The sequence below is a fragment of the Esox lucius genome, chromosome 10 (assembly GCF_011004845.1).
Source record: "Esox lucius isolate fEsoLuc1 chromosome 10, fEsoLuc1.pri, whole genome shotgun sequence".
Classification (NCBI taxonomy): domain Eukaryota; kingdom Metazoa; phylum Chordata; class Actinopteri; order Esociformes; family Esocidae; genus Esox; species Esox lucius.
In genome coordinates this window covers 17966315-17986655 of record NC_047578.1, presented here as the reverse complement: position 1 = coordinate 17986655, position 20341 = coordinate 17966315, and the positions used below count along the sequence as shown (strand labels likewise).

At 43.6% G+C, this 20341-nt stretch overlaps 1 protein-coding gene across 7 annotated transcripts; it reads left to right on the top strand.

The window, feature by feature from the left end:
* Nucleotides 1-1229: 1229 nt before the first annotated feature.
* On the top strand, nt 1230-20153 carry si:dkey-222b8.1 (MH1_SMAD_4 and MH2_SMAD_4 domain-containing protein). Of its 7 annotated transcripts, none has more exons than XM_029122858.2 (12): nt 1230-1509; nt 5487-5727; nt 9454-9628; nt 9846-9869; nt 10326-10547; nt 11775-11990; nt 12245-12367; nt 12472-12525; nt 14433-14616; nt 15663-15831; nt 15965-16103; nt 16283-20153. In XM_029122858.2, exons 2-12 carry the CDS (start codon nt 5491-5493, stop codon nt 16492-16494), a joined length of 1755 nt encoding a protein of 584 aa, XP_028978691.2. In that variant the 5' UTR covers nt 1230-1509; nt 5487-5490; the 3' UTR covers nt 16495-20153. The 7 variants fall into 7 exon arrangements, with proteins under 7 accessions (XP_028978691.2, XP_028978693.2, XP_028978687.2 ...); XM_029122860.2 differs by having other exon boundaries at nt 1232-1509; nt 10305-10547; nt 11775-11936; XM_029122854.2 differs by having other exon boundaries at nt 1232-1509; nt 10305-10547.
* Nucleotides 20154-20341: the final 188 nt, after the last annotated feature.

Here is a 20341-nt window from a genome sequence, read left to right as displayed (position 1 = left end):
GTCCAACCTTCCTTTTCCCTCCAACCTGGATGATGCTGAGCAAGTTTGCACCCACACCCTTTTATCCTATCCTGGTATGCTGAGACCAGGAAAAGAACCTGGATGTCAGTAAAATGCAGTGCCGCTCATGAGCCCCAGGACAGATTTAAATGGCAAAAAAGTTATTACACCCTTTCGGGCTGAGTTGTGTGAACTGCGATTGTGATCTTACTATAAAGCAAATAAATGACCCCCAATATATGGCTCTTCATCACCATGCTACCTTACTGTGTCATTGTTGTCCACATCTCTTCTGCTGCACAATAAAAATTACCTTAGAGTCATCAGTGTCTTTGCCTAGTTGTAGACGGGCCAGTGTGTTGGCCTAGTTGTAGATGGGCCGATGTTTAGGCGTAGTTGTAGACGGGCCAGTGTGTTGGCCTAATTGTAGATGGGCCAGCGTGTTGGCCTAGTTGTAGACGGGCCAGCGTGTTGGCCTAGTTGTAGATGGGCCAGCGTGTAGGCCTAGTTGTAGACAGTCAGTGTGTTTGTCTGGTTGTAGATGGGCCAGTGTGTAGGCCTAGTTGTAGATGGGCCAGTGTGTAGGCGTAGTTGTAGATGGGCCAGTGTGTTGGCCTTGTTGTAGATGGGCCAGTGTGTTGGCCTTGTTGTAGATGGGCCAGTGTGTTGGCCTTGTTGTAGATGGGCCAGTGTGTTGGCCTTGTTGTAGATGCGCCAGTGTGTTGGCCTTGTTGTAGATGGGGCAGTGTGTTGGCCTAGTTGTAGACGGTCAGTGTGTTTGTCTGGTTGTAGATGGGCCAGTGTGTTGGCCTTGTTGTAGATGGGCCAGTGTGTTGGCCTTGTTGTAGATGGGGCAGTGTGTTGGCCTAGTTGTAGATGGGCCAGTGTGTTGGCCTAGTTTTAGATGGAGCAGTATGTGGGCTTAGTTGTAGATGGGGCAGTGTGTTGCCTTAGTTAAAGGTTGAAGCAGTGTGTAGGGCTAGTTGTAGATGGAGCTGTGTGTAGGCCTTTTGCAGCCTACACACATCACACACCACTTTAATTATTAGTAGGAAGGACAAAGTGGATTGTGGGGTGGGGGTGAGTGGGTTGGGCAGAGGGGCGTGGTAATCTCGTCGGCGCCACTTTAAAAAAACAGTCGCGCCGATATGTCAATCTAGATGCGACCCAGACAGACCTCGGCCCGGGGGCCCAGCCGTGAGAGCTGTGTCGCTATTGGCTAAGAGCCGCCATCCCTTTAAGACTGGAAGCCCCATTGGCTGCCGTTCGGCGAGACACTCGCGCGCACGATGTCTACCCTCTTTTGTTATTGTACTGAGCGCGAGGAGAGGCTTCGGGGAGAAAGCAGGATGCACGAGCGGAGACAGCAATGCTGATAGTCTGATATCGACTGGGATAGAAACAGATAGCCCAGGAGGGGTGGAAGGGATTCGGAATACTAGCTAGCTACCTCAGTTAACCACACTTACCACTACTTTCCTTCAAATCCCTCAATACTCCGGCTGATGTGTAAGTAGTATCGGTTTATCAAATTATGCGGCTTCCTCTCGTCAGTAAAGCTCTCCAAGCTAACCAAATAAGACTGGCAGAATAGCTAGATTACTTGTTGGTTGTGTCAACCAGGCATGTCTGGGGAGTATGTCAGTGTTTCCTGGGGATTATGATATGCTTGTCTCAGCTGCTTTCATTTCGAAGGATTCGGTCCAGCAGTGATTTCACAGGCTGTATGACTGTCTAGTCTGCGCTGTCGATGTTTTCGAAGGTAAGGTAGTTAATGACATTTTACCCTCTATATTCTCAACTTCTCTCTATTAAAATGCTCTAATAAAAATATCCTATTGGATGTAGCATTGTATTAAATACATGATAGTCACTGTCTCCGAATGAATAGATTGATATAATGTTGCAAGCGTTTTATAATTTATATCGGGATTTCTTTAAATGTTTACACTGTAGCTTAGACTTCGTGACGCGATATGACCAAATATGGTGTGGCAGTGTTGGTTTCTCGTCGTAAGACCTCGTAAAGTGAATGTAACCTATGGGTTGTACATTGCTGAGAATGAGTTACTCTAATGTATAATAAGGCTCGACCGTGAAGGTTGTGTTGTGGACTATTCCAAAGTAAGGATCCTTTCAATACCCAGAGATATGCAGGTGCGTGCAACATTAACCGGCACATAGGCCATCTTCAATTGGCAAATAGTCTTTCAGCGTTAGGGGCCTATATATTGTGAGCATTTATTGCAAGGAACGGGCAACATCGGCTCACTAGAGTGCTGCATAATCGCAGACTAGTGTAGGCCACACGGTTACGTTATATTAATCCATAGGGTCTAGAAATACAGTATATGAAATGCATATTCAATGTATTCTGAACATGTATCAAAATATTGTGATCATGTTGTTATTATTGTTATATTTTTACATTACATCTTAACATTTTGCCTTCAAAATTGGGCATCCATGAAAAGGGTACGCAACAGGCCATACGCCCCCCCCCAATTATGTATTTTCTTTTAATCAGAAAAATACATTCATATCACAGACGAAAAATACAAGGATACAAATTATTTTCCAAATATGGAAGTTACCACACCCGAAAAATGCAAATTCATGAGTGCAGAGGCAGTCAACTACGCTATTACGCAAGCTGGACAGCTTCGTAGTGTGAAATATGAAGCAGTATAATCAAACGGTGGTGGACAGCGAACCGTGCCGAAAGTAATTTGAGTTCGCCTACTTTAGCTATTTCAACAATTTATTGTACCTACAGCTTCAATAAATGCGGGGACGAGCATAATTGTAGCCTTTTTAATTGTTACTTGTATATCTGATAGTTGTGAGGTAGGCCATTAAGTAAAACATATATATCCCAATATCTCAGATTCATCCTTTTGTCAGACAGCCCTTTATTGTTGATTACCTGTAACATGAATTATAATTCAGTAATTCAGTAATTCAGGTATGACTTTATGTTTTATGTTAAGCCAGTCTAGAGATCGGTTAATAGTTGTTCTGACAACAGGTTCATAAAGAGTCATAAGCCCTACAGTGAACCATATTAGCTTTCATCCTAGAGTAAACCATATTAGCTTTCATGTTCTCATTGCCACCAAATTCTCTCTTTTCATAATATCACTCCCCATCTCTATTGGAGGGATGACCTTACAGTAACACTTGATACTTCTCACAATAGTTCAGTGTTAGAGGCCAGACATGTCAGCCTTTTTTTTATGATGACATGCACCGTGACTGCTTTAAAAAAACAACCATCAAAGCAATGCCATTCTACTCTATATAAGCCTTAGGCTACAACACCAACTCAGTAGGCTTTGCTTATTCACTACATCCAATAATAATGAAGGCACACATTGCTTGATATTAATACATGTTATGGGGATAGTTTGTTTTGTGTTTAATAAGCTGTGTCAATTAATTTATTTCATAGTTGATATACCGACATACACATGTACACACACAGGTATCCTGGGATTTTTCTCACTGCCTTAAGTCATGTTGTTGTGTGAGGATTTTTCCAACCTGACAGATATTAAGATAATGAGTGTAGGGAGAACGTGGAGTCACTTCCAGTCAGATTAGCCACGAAGATGCTAACAGGTTCCGATAGATCTGTCATGGAAGAATTAGTTTAGCTGTAGTGTGTATTAGATAATTGCAGAGAAGCTTCCGGTCTACTAGTAGTGCCATTTTGGTGTTTTTGGCTTAATAGTTCAAAACTGATCTTACATAAGACAAGTCTTTTTAATGTGTTTTATTTTTTACCCCAATTTTTCCAAATCCAATTCCTTCTTGTGGCTTTGCCTCATGGCTACAGCTCACATCATGCTCTGGAGATTGAGATGTGTCCTCTGTGGGCATTCTGATTCTTGTCACACTGCTCATTCAACAAGGACATACTCACCAGAATTTACACCCTTGGAGGAGAATGCATTCACAGGCCAAGGAAAGTGGCTGAGCTTGTAGGCACCAGATTTACCCCAAGAAGTCGCTAGAGTGCGAGGACCCAATTCGACACCAACCCAGCCAACCCCAGAGGGTACAGAGAGTTTATACACTGCAACATGCAGAGCCCCCAGGCATTGCCGGTGTGCAACCACCAGGATTCAGAATATATTGCTAGGCATTGATTTCACCACGTTGCAAGTTTGTGATAGCCTGACATTAGGAACTGAATTTTACATTTTGCTTCACTCCATTATTCAAACAAAAAATTAAAAAGTGGGAATGGCTAGCAATTCAGGGGCTGGACCCAGGCAAGGTTCGGAAGCCCCTAAATAAACATTTCTTATTTAGATTGTACCTCTCTGTTTAACCCATATTTAGATTTTTTTTGTTGTTTTTGTATTGGTCCTGAATTTGACTCTGGTAGTTGAGATATGTTGATGACTGAATTTACTCCTAATACAATGGACAATTTGCTTGTAAGAATAGTCTGTTAAAATGTTGTCCTTCTTTGTCTGACTGTCGAATGGAGCAGCAGAATGGCGAGTAGGCTACTTTATATCCTCTAGTCTAGTTCAGGGTTGCCAAGTGGTTATAGCTGTTAGCAGGTATGTTCTGTATCACAGATCATGATGCTCAGGTAATTATGATTTCTTATAATGCATTATAAAGAGGTTACTCAAAGGAAGCCTTTCAACATTTCCCAGTGAAAGACGCAATCTTCCAGAATCGGATTTTGCAGGAAAATAAAGCCCATTACTGGAGACTGGTTGAGCCTCTGGTTGAGCCTCTGGTTGAGCCTCTGGTTGAGCCTCTGATTGAGCCTCTAGTTGAGACTCTGGTTGAGCCTCTGGTTGAGCCTCTGATTGAGCCTCTGGTTGAGCCTCTGGTTGAGCCTCTGGTTGAGCCTCTGGTTGAGACTCTGATTGAGCCTCTGGTTGAGACTTGCTAGTAGGGTTTGTAATGGAACATAGCAGCGTAAACAAAGATACTGCATCAATATCAACAATAAGAAGCACATTTCATTGAATGCAACACTGTGACTCTTTCTAGAGAAGAGATTGGAGGAAGCAAGGCCAGTTGGACCTATCATTATTGCATTGGAATTTCAGTTTTCATCTGGAATTCGCTCCTATCAAATGATAGTGAGCATACCCCTGGTGATTGTGTAAGACACACATTACACACACACACACACACACACACAAACACAATGATAATCCCAAAATGCAACATTTAAAATCACAATCCTTAATACACAAATTAATACACTCTTGCCTGTGCTCATGAATGCAGTATGTATGTGTTATTTGTGTAACGAAGGCCTCATGTAGGATACTATTGCAAAGTGCCTCAACGGTGTAATGATAGCCTTATAAACATGACATAATAACCCAATGTCTAATGAGAGGATAGTGTCATCGCGTACATGTTAACCTTAATGAAAAAGCATTATGACATGTCAAGGACGGCCACTTACCCCCCCATCTCTCTCTCTATCTCTCTCTCTACGTCGACAGCATCATGTCGGTGAACGCCCCCAGCAGCAATGACGCCTGCCTGAGCATCGTGCACAGCCTCATGTGCCATCGGCAGGGCGGCGAGAACGAGGGCTTCGCCAAGCGGGCCATTGAGAGCCTGGTGAAGAAGCTGAAGGAGAAGAAGGACGAGCTGGACTCGCTCATCACCGCAATCACCACCAACGGAGTTCACCCCAGCAAGTGTGTCACCATCCAGAGGACGTTGGACGGACGTCTGCAGGTGGGTTCACAACGTAGACAGAAGAGTTGGCATAGAAACACCATGGACAGAAGAGAGGGACACATCAGTACCACCTATAGTATTGTAGTTGGCATAGAAACACCATAGATAGAAGAGAGGATCATTTAAGTACAGTCTATAGTATGGTAGTTGGCATAGAAACACCATGGACAGAAGAGAGGATCATTTAAGTACAGTCTATAGTATGGTAGTTGGCATAGAAACACCATAGACAGAAGAGAGGGACACATCAGTACCAATGTAGTTGATTTTGAATATGTAAATCATTTTGTTGGAAAATATGATGTAACGCTGTTTTGGATTCAACTTCGAAATAAAAGCTTGTTAATTTGCTGACTTGCTGGAAGGGGCTCATTGGGGGTTTAATTAGCCCCTACACCCTCAATAGATTTCACTCGCTCAACTTTGGGACACTTGTGAAAATGGCGTAGGTGGAGGTGAGTTGGGTGGGTAAGGCACCATTTGGAATGTAACCTTTGGCTAAGCGTGGAGAAAAGTATTGACTAAGGCTACAGGCCAGTAGACAAATGAGGAGCTGCTAATTTCTGCAAATGCTATGAGGTTTCAGTCACTTAAGCCTTGCTAATGGTAGCTAATGCTACAATGTTACCAGGCAGCTGACTACTCAGTAAGGCAAATGCTATAGAGTTACTGACAGCTGGAAGTCTCACTACTTCCAGTAAACGCTAAACGTGTTTGCTAACAGACAGGTTTAGCTAATGTGGCAATGTGGCTAGTGCCATAATATAGTGTGACACAAAGGGATGCCTGCTAATAGCTACTTACACTTGAGTATTACAAAGGGAAATCCTCTCTAGTGGTGGCTGGGGTGGTGTGGCTAAAGGTAATGCTAATGCTACACAGTAGCTGATAGCATTGGATGAAACAAAACACTTGATAAACTTTGCTGTGTTCAACAGTGGAAGCCTTAGTAATTGTACCTCATTGTGAGAGTTCCTTTAGAAACCCCATCACTACAAGGGGGAAGAGAACTGGAGAAGCAGTGAAAGTTGTTTTGTCTGAGACACAGGAAAGGGGCCGGGTTAATCTGAGGCGCTCTGTTTTGGCTGTGTGTGTGTGTGTGTGTGTGTGTGTGCGTCTGTGCATGTACATGCAGGTCTGCAATGGAAATAGAGAGAAGCTGTAAATTCAATACGCCCTCACAGAATAAATCCCAACTGCTGAGTGAAGACATCATGTCTCACCTTCTTTGACCTTCTCCCCAGCGAGAGGGAGAGAGACTGGAGAAGACCGAGAGGGTTAGAGCGGAGGAGAAGGGGAGGGAGGGAGGGAGAGGATGAGGGGGAGGGAGAGAGAGAAGGAAAGGGGTAGCGAGAGGGGAGAGAGAGGGAGATGTAAAGACTGTAAACGAGATCAGGCTTCAAATAGAGCATCTGGTCTGGACTGCTACAGTCATATTTATCCACCTTCTCTTTGTCACCCACCTCCTTGTCTCTTTTCTCTGTCACACACACGCATACACACATACACTTAACACTGTATAAACTCAACCCCACATCTCCCACAATCACACCCTGTTTCCAGAATGTTCCGATATCAAACAGTCTGGACATCAGCAGCTGTTTAAGTACAAGCAAAGGTGACATGGTCACATACTTGACGTGACTAAGTGCAGGGTACAAATGAAGCATTGGTTGACAGTTGGACTCGGATGGAGACAGATGATGTGGAGACAGAGGTGAAGGGTAGAGATGGGTATTGAACCCTGGAACCGGGAGTGATGTCACAGGACCCCGGTTCTGCGTGTAACCCTTATAATGTAACCGATGACCTTTATCCCATGTTAAAATTCTGTTCACATGATTGTGTCTTAAGAAACCACATTAACATTTACAACAGGGTTCAGTCTTTGCTTCAATAAGCTTGCCAGTCAGATTTTTAATATTGGTTTAATTACATCAATTCTTACAGTGTTAAGCATTTGACAGATATTTACTGTGAAGCCATATAGAGTTGACTATAAATAGTTCCATGTTTATCTGATCTCTAATGCTATTTTTCCCTCTCCCGATCTCTCTCTGTTTCTCACCACTCTGTCTGTTACTCTTTTTTCAATTTATAAGGCTTTATTTGAATGGGAAACATTTGTTTGCATTGGGAAATAAAGTGGAAAATAGGGCTAAAATGAATATAGGCTAATACATATGAAATTATAAGTAAACATTACATACACAGAAGGTTTAAAATAATTAGGACAATGTGATTGTTATAAAGTATTATTCATTGAAGTATCTACAGGGTTGTAACAATGCGCACGTATCTAATGTATGCATGACAAGGGAAAACCCATGGAGATACACGTTGGTTATGTTTACAGTGTCGTTTGTGGTTCACTGACAGCCATTTTCTCATGACAGTAAGTCACAAACGTTGCTGCTGTGATTGTACAGTGTGGTGTTTTGCCTAAAAGATCTGGAAGTTTATCCATGTTTGATTTGTTTTCAAATATTTTGTGAGTCTATGTAATCTCTGGGAATATGTGCCTCTGATGTGGTCATACATTTGGCAGGAAATTAAGAAGTGAATCTTTGTTTTCACCTCATTTTTTAGGCCATGTGTATATAGCCTGACTTCTCTCAGGAGCCAGCTCTGCCTGTGATGGCTTCTCTCCATTGCGAGGCCATGCTCACTGAGTCTGTGTAGAGTCATGTTTTTTCTCAATTTCGATCAGTCACAGTGGACAGGTATTCTGTCTCTATGTACTCTCTGTTTACGGCAAGGTAAGCATTCCAGTTGGCTATGTTGTTTTGGTTAATTTGTTCTAGTGTGTCAGATAGATCTCTCAGGATTTGGCTGGGTTTAACTGTGTTGCTGTCCTGGGGCTTTGTGAGGTCTGGTTGCATTTGTGAACATATCCCTAAGACCAGCTTGCTTAGGAAGCTCTTTTTGTTCATGTGTTTGTAGATCAGGGCTGTTTATGGAAGGTTGGCGAATCAGATTTATTTATTTTTTCTAAATGTTGATCATTAGGGGTTATAGTCTTAATTCTGCCTGCATTATTTGAGGTTTTGCATTGTACATTGAGGACACATTTGTAGAATTGTGCTTTCAGAAAAAGTAGACATTTGATTTGTGATTGCAGTAAGGTGAGGAGAGAAACTACAGACCCTTGTCCCTTTGCTAATAGATTATTTTAAATGTTGAACAGACGAGGGCTTAAAGCTGCCACTGTCACAGCCACAAACTCTGAAGGAAGATTTATGTTTGTCTTTTTGGTAATTATGGCCAAATTTAGTCAAAACCTTTTTTGAAATCAGCAAAGCAACATAAAACATTCCTTTTGTTTTGTTAGTTTGTCAGGATGTGTACATGGTCTGTCAAATGTTGTTTTGGTAAGAGGCAATTTGACATTTGCTCAAAATAGAGTTTCTTTCTGAGGAAATGTTGGAGTCTTTTGGTGATAATACTGCCAAGGAGGTTGTTTGTTCACTCAGATTAGGTTTATCATTTTGTTAGCCTATTTTTTCCTTCCCTCAGTTTGTGGCCTTGTTTTGTTGAAATGTTGTTGAAGTTTGAGGTGTTTCCTCCAATGCAATTCTTGACAAGCTGTTCTGCTTCTTATTACACTGGAGGTTTTTGACCGCATATGCGCTGGAGGTGAACACATTTCATGGCCAAAATAATCACAGTTGGCATTTCTCTCTCTGTCTCTCTCTCTCTCTGTCTCTCGCTTTGTTTTTCTAGGTTGCAGGAAGGAAAGGCTTCCCCCATGTGATATATGCTCGACTATGGCGCTGGCCAGACCTGCACAAAAACGAGCTGAAGCATGTCAAATTCTGCCAATATGCTTTTGACCTCAAATATGACAATGTGTGTGTCAACCCCTACCACTATGAGAGAGTGGTTTCGCCTGGCATTGGTAGGTCTGCTCAACAGCTTAAAACAATAGTTCATCATACTGTATGTTGCGTGATTTCTATCAAAACAAATATTACTACTATTGATTGAGAATGTGAATGACACTTGAACTTAACTACAAATTATTTGAATATTTGACTGTGCTGGACCCTAACACCCCATTTTCTCTAATTATCTCTTTTTCTCTTCCTTTCCATTCTTTTTGATCTCTTTCAAAGTTGGTCTCAGTCTCCAGAATACCGGTGAGTCTACTGTTCTAGTACTGCAAAAACTGAATGCAGGCCTATGGATTGTAACAGTATTTTGTTCCTGGGATCATATGTTGAGTCAGTCTTGTTTTCTTGTCCTAAACTCATTTCACATGACTGGCCCTAGCAGCGCCCTGCCAAGCTGCACTGATCTGCTGTAGTTAAGCATCTGCCATGGTTGCTGGAACTGTGCTGGAATAGTACGACGTGAAAAGAAAATATCAGAGCACAGTTTGGTTTGACGCATTCGTGTGGAAACACTATTTTGTTGCACGCCAGCGGGTCATTGGACTGATTGCCAATGCTTCATTGTCGTCGAGCCAAAAACCCATTCATAATAAAGCGTTGCATCTTTGACTGTGTGTAAATACCTTCTCAAGGCATTAGACGCTGGTGATTAATGTCGGTGTTATACCATGCTGTTGGTAGCCCTCTCCATGTCTCCTTTAGGCGCCCCCGGTAGGCTGATCAAGGAGGAGTACATTCATGACTGCATCCAGATGGATATGCCACCAGGCATGTCCCCGTCGGACCACCCCCACTCAGGGGCGCTCAAGCTACCGCCTCCGGACCACTACGGCCAGCCCCTCCCTCCTCTGCAGCTTCCGCCGGAATCGCAGTGCGCCCCTCCGCCCATTACCCTGTACCCCAACATGCCCCTCTCACCCGCAGGTACATTTCTGTTTCAACTCTGCTCGTTCCTTCACTTGTATTTTCTGTGATGGTTTTAAACCCAACATTGTAACAGGACCTAAAAAACTATTTGATGAGACATAAGGATCTCAAAGAAGATCTTTTAGTAAAGCTTAGAGGATCGGGACCTATATAGGCGTGACCTTAGATGTGCTCGTCGATTTCTGTTTCTGTAGCTTTTTATCCATAGCTGCTGTGTGACGTTTATTGAGATGCATTGAAGTGGGCCAGGTTACATTGGGACGGTTATAGCAGGATGCGCCCTTACAGTTCCACTAGAACGTCAAGGAGAACAGGCTAGGTGTGCTACACGCTTTTTGGTGTGCCAGACCAGTGTTGGATTAAAAGTCACATTCTTATATCTAGGCCAATGTTCAATTATTCAAGGTTCCCTTTGTTTCAAAAGAAAATGCTTGATTGTACTCTTTGTAAAGCCCTGAATGACTTTGTTATTGTATGCTGTGTAATGACATGAGTGACTGATTGATTGAGATGAAATATTGATGTACGTTTCAACAAGACAGCTGAAATAGGAAGGCCTCTCATCTCCATCGTGTAGATGATGTATGGCTGTTACAGCCGACGGGCCTTATAATGACACTTCATTCGTCAAGTTTGCATGTGAGTCTTTGTTTAAAAGGCTGCGTAGTTTTGTTTTCGGCTGTTCAGAAAAATTAGGCTGAAACAGAGTGAAAAGAGAAACGTGAGGCAGATGAATGAGAAAAGCGAGAGCGGAGATACTCTACATGTACATTATATACATGAGCAAGCTGTTATATATCAAGCATTTCCGTTTGTCTCAAAGCAGCACTGTGCAACTGTTGAAATTATCCTACCTTAGACTGTACACTATTTTAAGTGTATTATGTATATTGGGAGTTATAGTATGCAAAATGTAATAGACACCTTTAATTGAATTACCCTAAAGCCTACTTAGTTCTGATGTATTTCCATAAATCTTTTGACTATAAGTATGTCTGAAGTGAGTTTTCTTCCTTTGTCTTATCACTCAGCAGTTGTCCTCCTCCTGCGCCACGTTCTTAACACCAGTTTAAATGAGTGCGCTCTGTTCTAAAAATCGTTCTTTTCTGGGTCAGAATGAATCCATTTCTGTGACTGCTGAGCGGCCCTGAGTTCTGGCTGATCGGTCAAGAGGCTTGGTCAAGACCGGGCCCATGACTTCTCTAGTGTCTCTCTCCTCCCTAGCATCCAGCTCCATGTTGTCTCTGCAGGGGGGCCACAGTGAGGGACTCTTACAGATCGCCTCTCCTCCGAGTCAGGTCATGTCCCCCATGACCCCCACGCCACCCCCCTCCACCCCGACACACGGGCCGCCACAGACCCCCCAGCCGCCCCAGCCCCCTCCTGGTCAGAACGGATACAACAGCTCCAAACACACACAGACACAGGCCGCGTTCCACAGTTAGTACTGCCGTACGGTTCGCACACACACACACACACACACATGCACTCGCATTCATGCACGCACGCACGCACAAACACTCAGGGAGCAATACACGACTCATTTCAACAGCATGATGAATCCCCATGTTGGAGTTGTAAAAACGTATGCGAATGACCATAGAAAATACTGCTCAATGGTAGTTTGTCAGATTGATGGCTCCTGTTTGTGCTGGTGACTCTTGTTCATTAGTTTGTCCTGTTTTGGGATTTAGCCACTTGGACAGGCAGCAGCACGGCCTCCTACACTCCTGTAGGACCCCAGCAACAGAATGGGCGTGGCCACCAACAGCCTCCTCTCCATCATCCAACCCATTTCTGTAAGTTAGGCCGTTACAGTAAGTTACATCATGCCAGCCCGTTTTCTTGACTCGGTCCTCTTTGAGGCTATTTAATAGTGTTTGCTGGCTAACCTGCGTCATAAACTGTCTTCATCTTTTAGGGTCTCAGCATCATGGCACCACCTCGTTTCCTCCCCCGGTATCCAACCATCCAGGTATGACAACACATTCATTGTGTAGGTGCAAACACACACACACACGCACGTTTACTTACAGTGGGGAGAACAAGTATTTGATACACTGCCCATTTTGCAGGTTGTCCCACATACAAAGCATGTAGAGGTCTGTAATTTTTATCATAGGTACTCTTCAACTGTGAGTGACGGGATCTAAAAAAAAAATCCTGAAAATCAGCATTTTATTGCTTGACATAAGTATTTGATACATCAGAAAAGCAGAACTTACAATTACAGAGATCATACGTTTCCTGTAGTTCTTGACCAAGTTTGCACACACTGCAGCAGGGATTTTGGCCCACTCCTCCATACAGACCTTCTCCAGATCCTTCAGGTTTCGGGGCTGTCGCTGGGCAATACGGACTTTCAGCTCCCTCCAAAGATTTTCTATTGGGTTCAGGTCTGGAGACTGGCTAGGCCACTCCAGGACCTTGAGATGCTTCTTACGGAGCCACTCCTTAGTTGCCCTGGCTGTGTGTTTCGGGTCGTTGTCATGCTGGAAGACCCAGCCACGACCCATCTTCAATGCTCTTACTGAGGGAAGGAGGTTGTTGGCCAAGTTCTCGTGATACATGGCCCCATCCATCCTCCCCTCAATATGGTGCAGTTGTCCTGTCCCCTTTGCAGAAAAGCATCCCCAAAGAATTATGTTTCCACCTCCATGCTTCACGGTTGGGATGGTGTTCTTGGGGTTGTACTCATCCTTCTTCTTTCTCCAAATACGGCGAGTGGAGTTTAGACCAAAAAGCTCTATTTTTGTCTCATCAGACCACATGACCTTCTCCCATTCCTCCTCTGGATCATCCAGATGGTCATTGGCAAACTTAAGACGGGCCTGGACATGCGCTGGCTTGAGCAGGGGGACCTTGCGTGCGCTGCAGGATTTTAATACATGACGGCATAGTGTGTTTCTAATGGTTTTCTTTGAGACTGTGGTCCCAGCTCTCTTCAGGTCATTGACCAGGTCCTGCCGTGTAGTTCTGGGCTGATCCCTCACCTTCCTCCTGATCATTGATGCCCCACGAGGTGAGATCTTGCATGGAGCCCCAGACCGAGGGAGATTGACCGTCATCTTGAACTTCTTCCATTTTCTAATGATTGCGCCAACAGTTGTTGCCTTCTCACCAAGCTGCTTGCCTATTGTCCTGTAGCCCATCCCAGCCTTGTGCAGGTCTACAATTTTATCCCTGATGTCCTTACACAGCTCTCTGGTCTTGGCCATTGTGGTGAGGTTGGAGTCTGTTTGATTGGGTGTGTGGACAGGTGTCCTTTATACAGGTAATGAGTTCAAACAGGTGCAGTTAATACAGGTAAAGAGTGGAGAACAGGAGTGCTTCTTGAAGAAAAACGAACAGGTATGTGAGAGCCGGAATTCTTAAGTTTTGGTATGTGATCAAATAATTATGTCATGCAATAAAATGCAAATTAATTATAAAAAAATCATACAATGTGATTTTCTGGATTTCTCACAGTTAAGGTGTAGCTATGATAAAAAATGACAGACCTCTACATGCTTTGTAAGTGGGAAAACCTGCAAAATCGGCAGTGTATCAAATACTTGTTCTCCCCACTATAGATTTCTAAATGGAGACACCAAAGTTGATTGTCTTTTTAAAAGAAATCCTATTTTTTCCTAATCCTTACCCTAGCCTTAACCTAAATAACCGATCTTTTATGTCTGAACCTAACCTTACCCTATCTCCTTACCCTAAACATAAGCCGTAACGCCTAATCTTAACCACCATTCTAACCCTAACCACAAATTGTAACATTTCCCCTTAACCCAACGCTTGAGCCAAGAAAAACAATTTGAGGAGGTTTTTTTGTCAGAAACACTGACACGCACGCCCACAAAGCCTGACTGTTCTCATTGCTTGTGTGCGCAGGGCCTGAGTTCTGGTGCTCCATATCCTACTTTGAGATGGACATCCAGGTGGGGGAGATGTTCAAAGTGCCAGCCAGTTGCCCTGTGGTGACGGTGGACGGCTACGTGGACCCCTCGGGCGGCGACCGCTTTTGCCTGGGCCAGCTCAGCAACGTCCATCGCACAGATGCCAGCGAGAGAGCCAGGTCTGTGCTCCTATATCACCTCATCACTATTTGTGTTAGGTCCTATCATAGGAATATAATTCTGTTCAGTCATGGCAGGACTAGCAGCTGTTGTGAGTACATCCATGTAAGCGCGACAGGAAATAAAAGCAGGGATTGTGCCCATTTGTGCCATGGGTCCAAGCGATGGGTCTTAAAACAAATACGGTCCACGGCATCTCAGTTGAATGATGACTCCACATCACCATGGAAATGATTGTATCACAACACAATGCATTTCAGATATGTTGGTGTTCAATCTGTATATCTATGTGGACCTAGTCACATGTCAGTCCTTCACAATTATTTTACATCAGCATTTCTGTAATTTAGCAGTCACTCTTATCCATACCAACTTACAGGAGCAATTTGGGTTAAAGGCATGGCTACAGGGCAAGGGTTTCAGAGGTTTTGGAGAGAACAGGAAGGGACCCAGCTGTCCTAGCTGGTTCTGCTATTAGAGGGGAAGGACAGAGAGGAGCTATGACAGGACTCAGGGAGCTGCCCTGCCATAGGGGTGGGACAGCCAAGAGACCAGAGGTGGCAGAATGAAGAGCTTGGGTGTGACTGTAAGATTAGATCATTGCCTGAAAGTACGGAGAAGCAGTTCCCCGGCTCCCTGGGCAATCACCATTACATTTGTAGCAGACAAGAACATAGGAAAGACAGCTTTATGTGGTGAAAAGGGCCTCTGCGAAACTTGAAGCCTGACTGGCTAAGGTCTAGAAGATCTTTCAGAGGGTGATAACAGGAGAGCTGGTCATATCATGCTCAAGTGTTTTGGAATCAAGGAGTGACTGTCCATCTTGAAGTCGAAGTAGATGCAACCAGTGGTCAGGGATGAGTTGATGAGGTAGTGAGGAACGGGTGAAGGTCCTGGAGGAGGGGATGGGGTTGCCGGGCAGTTTACAGACTGCTGGACATCACTGGTAACCTGTTTTCCTCTGGAGAGAGAGCGGGAATAAACTGTATTACATTACAGTGAAGTACAGTGCCACCAGTCATCATCTTCACCATCTGTCTATCAGGTTACACATAGGTAAAGGGGTGCAGCTGGAGTGTCGCGGCGAGGGAGACGTGTGGATGCGCTGCATGAGCGACCACGCCGTCTTCGTGCAGAGCTACTACCTGGACCGCGAGGCGGGCCGAGCGCCAGGCGACGCCGTCCACAAGATCTACCCCGGCGCCTACATCAAGGTGCGGGGGGCACTGTTCCGTGGTCGGCGCCGTTACCGCGAACCTTTTCCGGTAGTTCTTTGACTGGACCCACGGTATGTCTCAGTAGGTGTCCTGACAACCGGCTGTGTCGCCCCCCCCCCTCCCCCCGCAGGTGTTCGACCTCAGGCAGTGTCACCGGCAGATGCAGCAGCAGGCGGCCACGGCACAGGCGGCAGCAGCGGCTCAGGCGGCAGCGGTGGCTGGCAACATCCCCGGCCCGGGCAGTGTTGGCGGCATCGCCCCGGCAGTCAGTAAGTGCCTCGGTCCTTCAGCCGACTGTGTTTGACATAAGCACAGCCTGGTTCTCTTTTGTATTGAGAAACCTTTTCATTTGCTTTGCAGTTTTGCCTACTTTGAATGTCTCAGGGCTGACCCCTTGTGGGACGCCACGTGCCTCTTAAACTGCTCCTCACTTTCCGCTCTTGCACAGGTCTTTCTGCAGCAGCGGGGATAGGCGTGGACGACCTCCGGAGGCTGTGTATTCTGCGGCTGAGTTTTGTAAAGGGCTGGGGGCCCGACTACCCACGGCAGAGCATCAAACACACCCCCTGTTGGGTGGAGGTCCACCTGCACAGGGCCCTGCAGCTCCTGGACGAGGTACTACACACCATGCCATTGGCCGACCCAGGACCCGCTAACTGAGTCAAAGGAAAGAAGACCAGTTCCATACTGGGTTAAAAAAAGTACAATCATACACACACACAAACACACACACACACACACACACACCAAATACCACTCTTGACAGTAGATCTGGACAGATACATGCGCATACGAATACAGGCAGGCATATAGTTGTTTAATGTTTTTCTTTACCACAATGTGTAAAACCTCACAAAGGTTAACCGCAAGCGTTCCGTCACACAGACTCGAGCAGCCAAAAATCACAGCACTCCGCCTAACCACTTGTCTCTCTGAAGTGCTCGCAACCACTCAAACCAAACCACATGTCTGTGGGCATACAGACATAAAACTACTGATGTCCTTAGTGTATGTTCCATGTTTTGTGAACAGTCATTGTTTTTGCACAGCTCCCACATGCTGAACACTACCACACAGCCTGGACCCCTGAAATACATTTCATCAAGGTTCTTTAATGTAATCTAAACTCGTCACCTTCAGTGAATATGTATACTGAGTAATTTATGTTAATTCTTCTTCTGTTCTCTGCAGAAATATAGGAATGTGTTTCAGAGATCCAGTGTCCTAACATGATGTAAGCACTTTGGTATTCATCAAATGCACACACAATTCACACTTGCTTATTTCCTGCTTACAAGCAGGCCAACAAACAGAACAACACACGCTCACGTTAGAAACCCAGAGATGACCAGAACCCAAAGAACTTGACCTAGATTACTCATGAACAGTATAACCTGGTCAAACATAAATCTCACACAAAAAATCTGATGTGCATTCCGAGGTTAACAAAGAAGGCCAAACCAGAGCCATAGAAGAGATGCTTGTTTCAGTGACAAATGGCTCGGAACCTTGGTAAAACACTGGAGTGACAGAACCAGTGTCCTTATGAGCCCAGCCAGCCAACCATTTGTCATCTCTGTGTTGTGTTGTGCTCTCCTGTGTGTGGATCTCAAGTCAAATAGTTAGTCATTGTTAACATTGTTAGCTGGTTAGCCCTATTAAAACAGGGTGACTTTCTCAAGCTAATTTATTTTCCTACCAAAAGATTGACAAAAAAAATGTTTTTCAAAATCCAGCTTTAAAATAGTGGTGTTGGTATTTGTGATGAATCAGTACAGTGTATGTAACCAAACAGTTTGCCATACGGTGGAACTCACCAAAGCCAGAATACCTCATGATAACAGTGTCAACCCACAGTTTGTCTTTTTAACCAAAACTTCTGATGCTTAGCATTTTCTCCTCTTGTTAGTTTCCCATTATAGCCTCTTATAAACCGGGTGGTTTGAATCATGAATGCTGATTGGCTGATAGCCATGGTATATGATACTGTATACCACGGGAATGATATCGCATCACTTCTTACTGCACTAATTGCATTGGTAACCGGTTTATAAGCGCAATAAGACAGCAAGGGGCTTTGTAATATATTGCCAATATACCACAGCTATGTGCTGTGTCCAGGCACTCCGCTAAGTGTTGTGCCTAAGAACAACTCTTAGTTGTGGTATATTGGCCTTATACCACAACCCTTGTGCCTTATGGCTTACATATAACTCTATGCCTCTATCCCTAAATCAATATAAGACAGAATTGACCAACAATAGAGCCTTGGGGAACCCCAATACATAATCCAGGCTGTAATACAGTAGTTATTAAGCTTTAAAAGTTGAAATCCAGTGACTCATCATGTGAATAGAGTAGAAACTAAACATAACTTTTTATATATAAATATATATATATATAACTGTAATAGGTTGTCCCAACATTACATAAAATGATTTCAGTCTGTTTAAATCAGCCCAGAACAGTATCACTTATGTGGTTAGTTACTTTTAAAATGTATAATTGGAATGACAAGAGTACTATGAACTTCTTTGCATTCATTTATATAAGGTACTCTAGTGTTTGTTACGATCAACATCAAGCTTACTAACGTGAGGATATGACAGATGTTCTAACATGTGCATGATATCATATGCAAGCTAATCATTTAAGATAACAAGCTTATTAGCTGTCAAATTAGCTGTCTTGAGTCCCTTATGATTTTACTGACTGGCTGATTATAACATTGCTATAAATGGTTTTCTGCGACAGTAGAAAGTAGGCTAGGCTTGATGATTTTGTGTTCAAATACCTGGGCTGAATGCAAACCTTCCCCCAATCCAGGCACAGGAACATGAGTGCTTTTATTGACAGACAAAACATTAGGCTCCTTGCTTCCTGTGCTCTGGTGCATTTGATACCTGTGCCTTTCCGTTCTCTAAGTCAGGCTGTTTGGGGATGTACTTTACAGATGCCAGGGCTTATGTTGTTCTTAAGTAGGCCTGCTCCAAAGCATTAGAATTTCCCCCAGTCGGAGTGGGATTTCTTCTAAGCCTACATGTTTACAACATACCCTATGCAAGGTCAAAAAGGTCAATTCTTTCCCCCATTGTTGCTAAATCAGAGGTGTTCTCTCTGTTTTTGGAGAATCACAGTAGCTCTTTTAAAATCTATTGTTGAATATAGTATTTTCAAAAATTTCAGTGATACAGTAGCTAAAGATTAAACCTAACCTGCAGGGTTGAAAAAGTTGGCTCAGGTTATGTCGAAGAAGGAAGTAAGCCTTCATATTATTGTTGTCATCACAACTTCTTTAAAGTGAACAGCCAGTTTTACTCACTGTTTGTGATTTGTGCCTTTAGTTTTAGTCAAAATAGATAATACACTTCACACTGGATTGTAACACAAAAACGACACAACTCTACTTTCTTCCTTTGTCATTATATTTATAGAATCATGATATACGGGTTATCATCTTGATCGGTTTATCTCTTCTGTTGGTTGGGGGAGGGGAGACATGGAAGATTACACAGCCTACATTATTTGCATTTCATTAAGTTTTTCTAATCAATTTGCGCAGTGAAGCAATAAGAAGTGAAATGTGTTGAGCTGTCCCGCCCCTAAATAAGATGGTTGCCTCAGGTACTGTGTCCAGCCCCACTGTTAGCTATTATTACATTGTTTTATTACTATATCAGTCTGGTTTAGAATTGATACTGTTTGACAGTTATACCCCAGATATCCATATTCTGGAGCCCTTGAGATCTTGTTTTGCCTTAGAGAAATATTATGTCGCCAAGGTGTCTAATAGTATTTGGAAAGTGTGACGACCCTTGAAACTGCACATGAACTCCACTATCTCACGTATTGTTTAATGAATTGTTTGCTTGGGCTCCATGTGTCTGGAAGTGTTACGTAGTCAGGAGTAAAGAAAGGTTTTAAACAAACGTTGCTCCATCTATGGCATGGCTCAGAGCTCATTCCACCCCACTATGTCTCCCCTGACCAATTCTTTAACCCTGGAGACCCGCGTGGTGCTCCTTCACATCTGACCCCAGTCAAACTGAGGTCTTTCCCAGAAGACAGCGGGGGTGAGATGGTGGTCACTCAACAGGAATCATACCTCATTCCGTACATAAAATGACCTGTTTCATTTTTAAACAGACAATATATAGACAGTATGTTCAAGTGTGAAATCACTCAAATTGGCTATTTTATGGGTATTGTTATTTCTATTATTGTTGTAATTATTTTCTTGTAAAAAGACATGCTGCTCTTGTAATGTTGACTGTACACCAAAGTGAAATAAAAATACAGCATTGTCATTTTGATACAAACGTTGTTTTGTTTGTGTATTGCCACTGTTAAAATTAATTCTTGTTTGTTTTGTATCCTGAGGATAGAAATTCTGATATTTAATCTACAAATGTATGTAGAGAAAACACCAGAGTTGAAGTTTCAGACAGAAGGAACCAGGCTGCTAATGTTGTATTGTAAATTGAACTTTTTAAACATTGAGGTACAC

Excerpts from the sequence above, each read along its gene's own strand:
- si:dkey-222b8.1 (XM_029122854.2), top strand. The coding sequence starts at position 5,491 with ATGTCGGTGAACGCCCCCAGCAGCAATGACGCCTGCCTGAGCATCGTG. Across the intron at positions 10,548-11,774 it reads CATGCCCCTCTCACCCGCAG|CATCCAGCTCCATGTTGTCT; the intron begins GTACATTTCTGT and ends TCTCCTCCCTAG. Across the intron at positions 15,832-15,964 it reads ACCCCGGCGCCTACATCAAG|GTGTTCGACCTCAGGCAGTG; the intron begins GTGCGGGGGGCA and ends CTCCCCCCGCAG.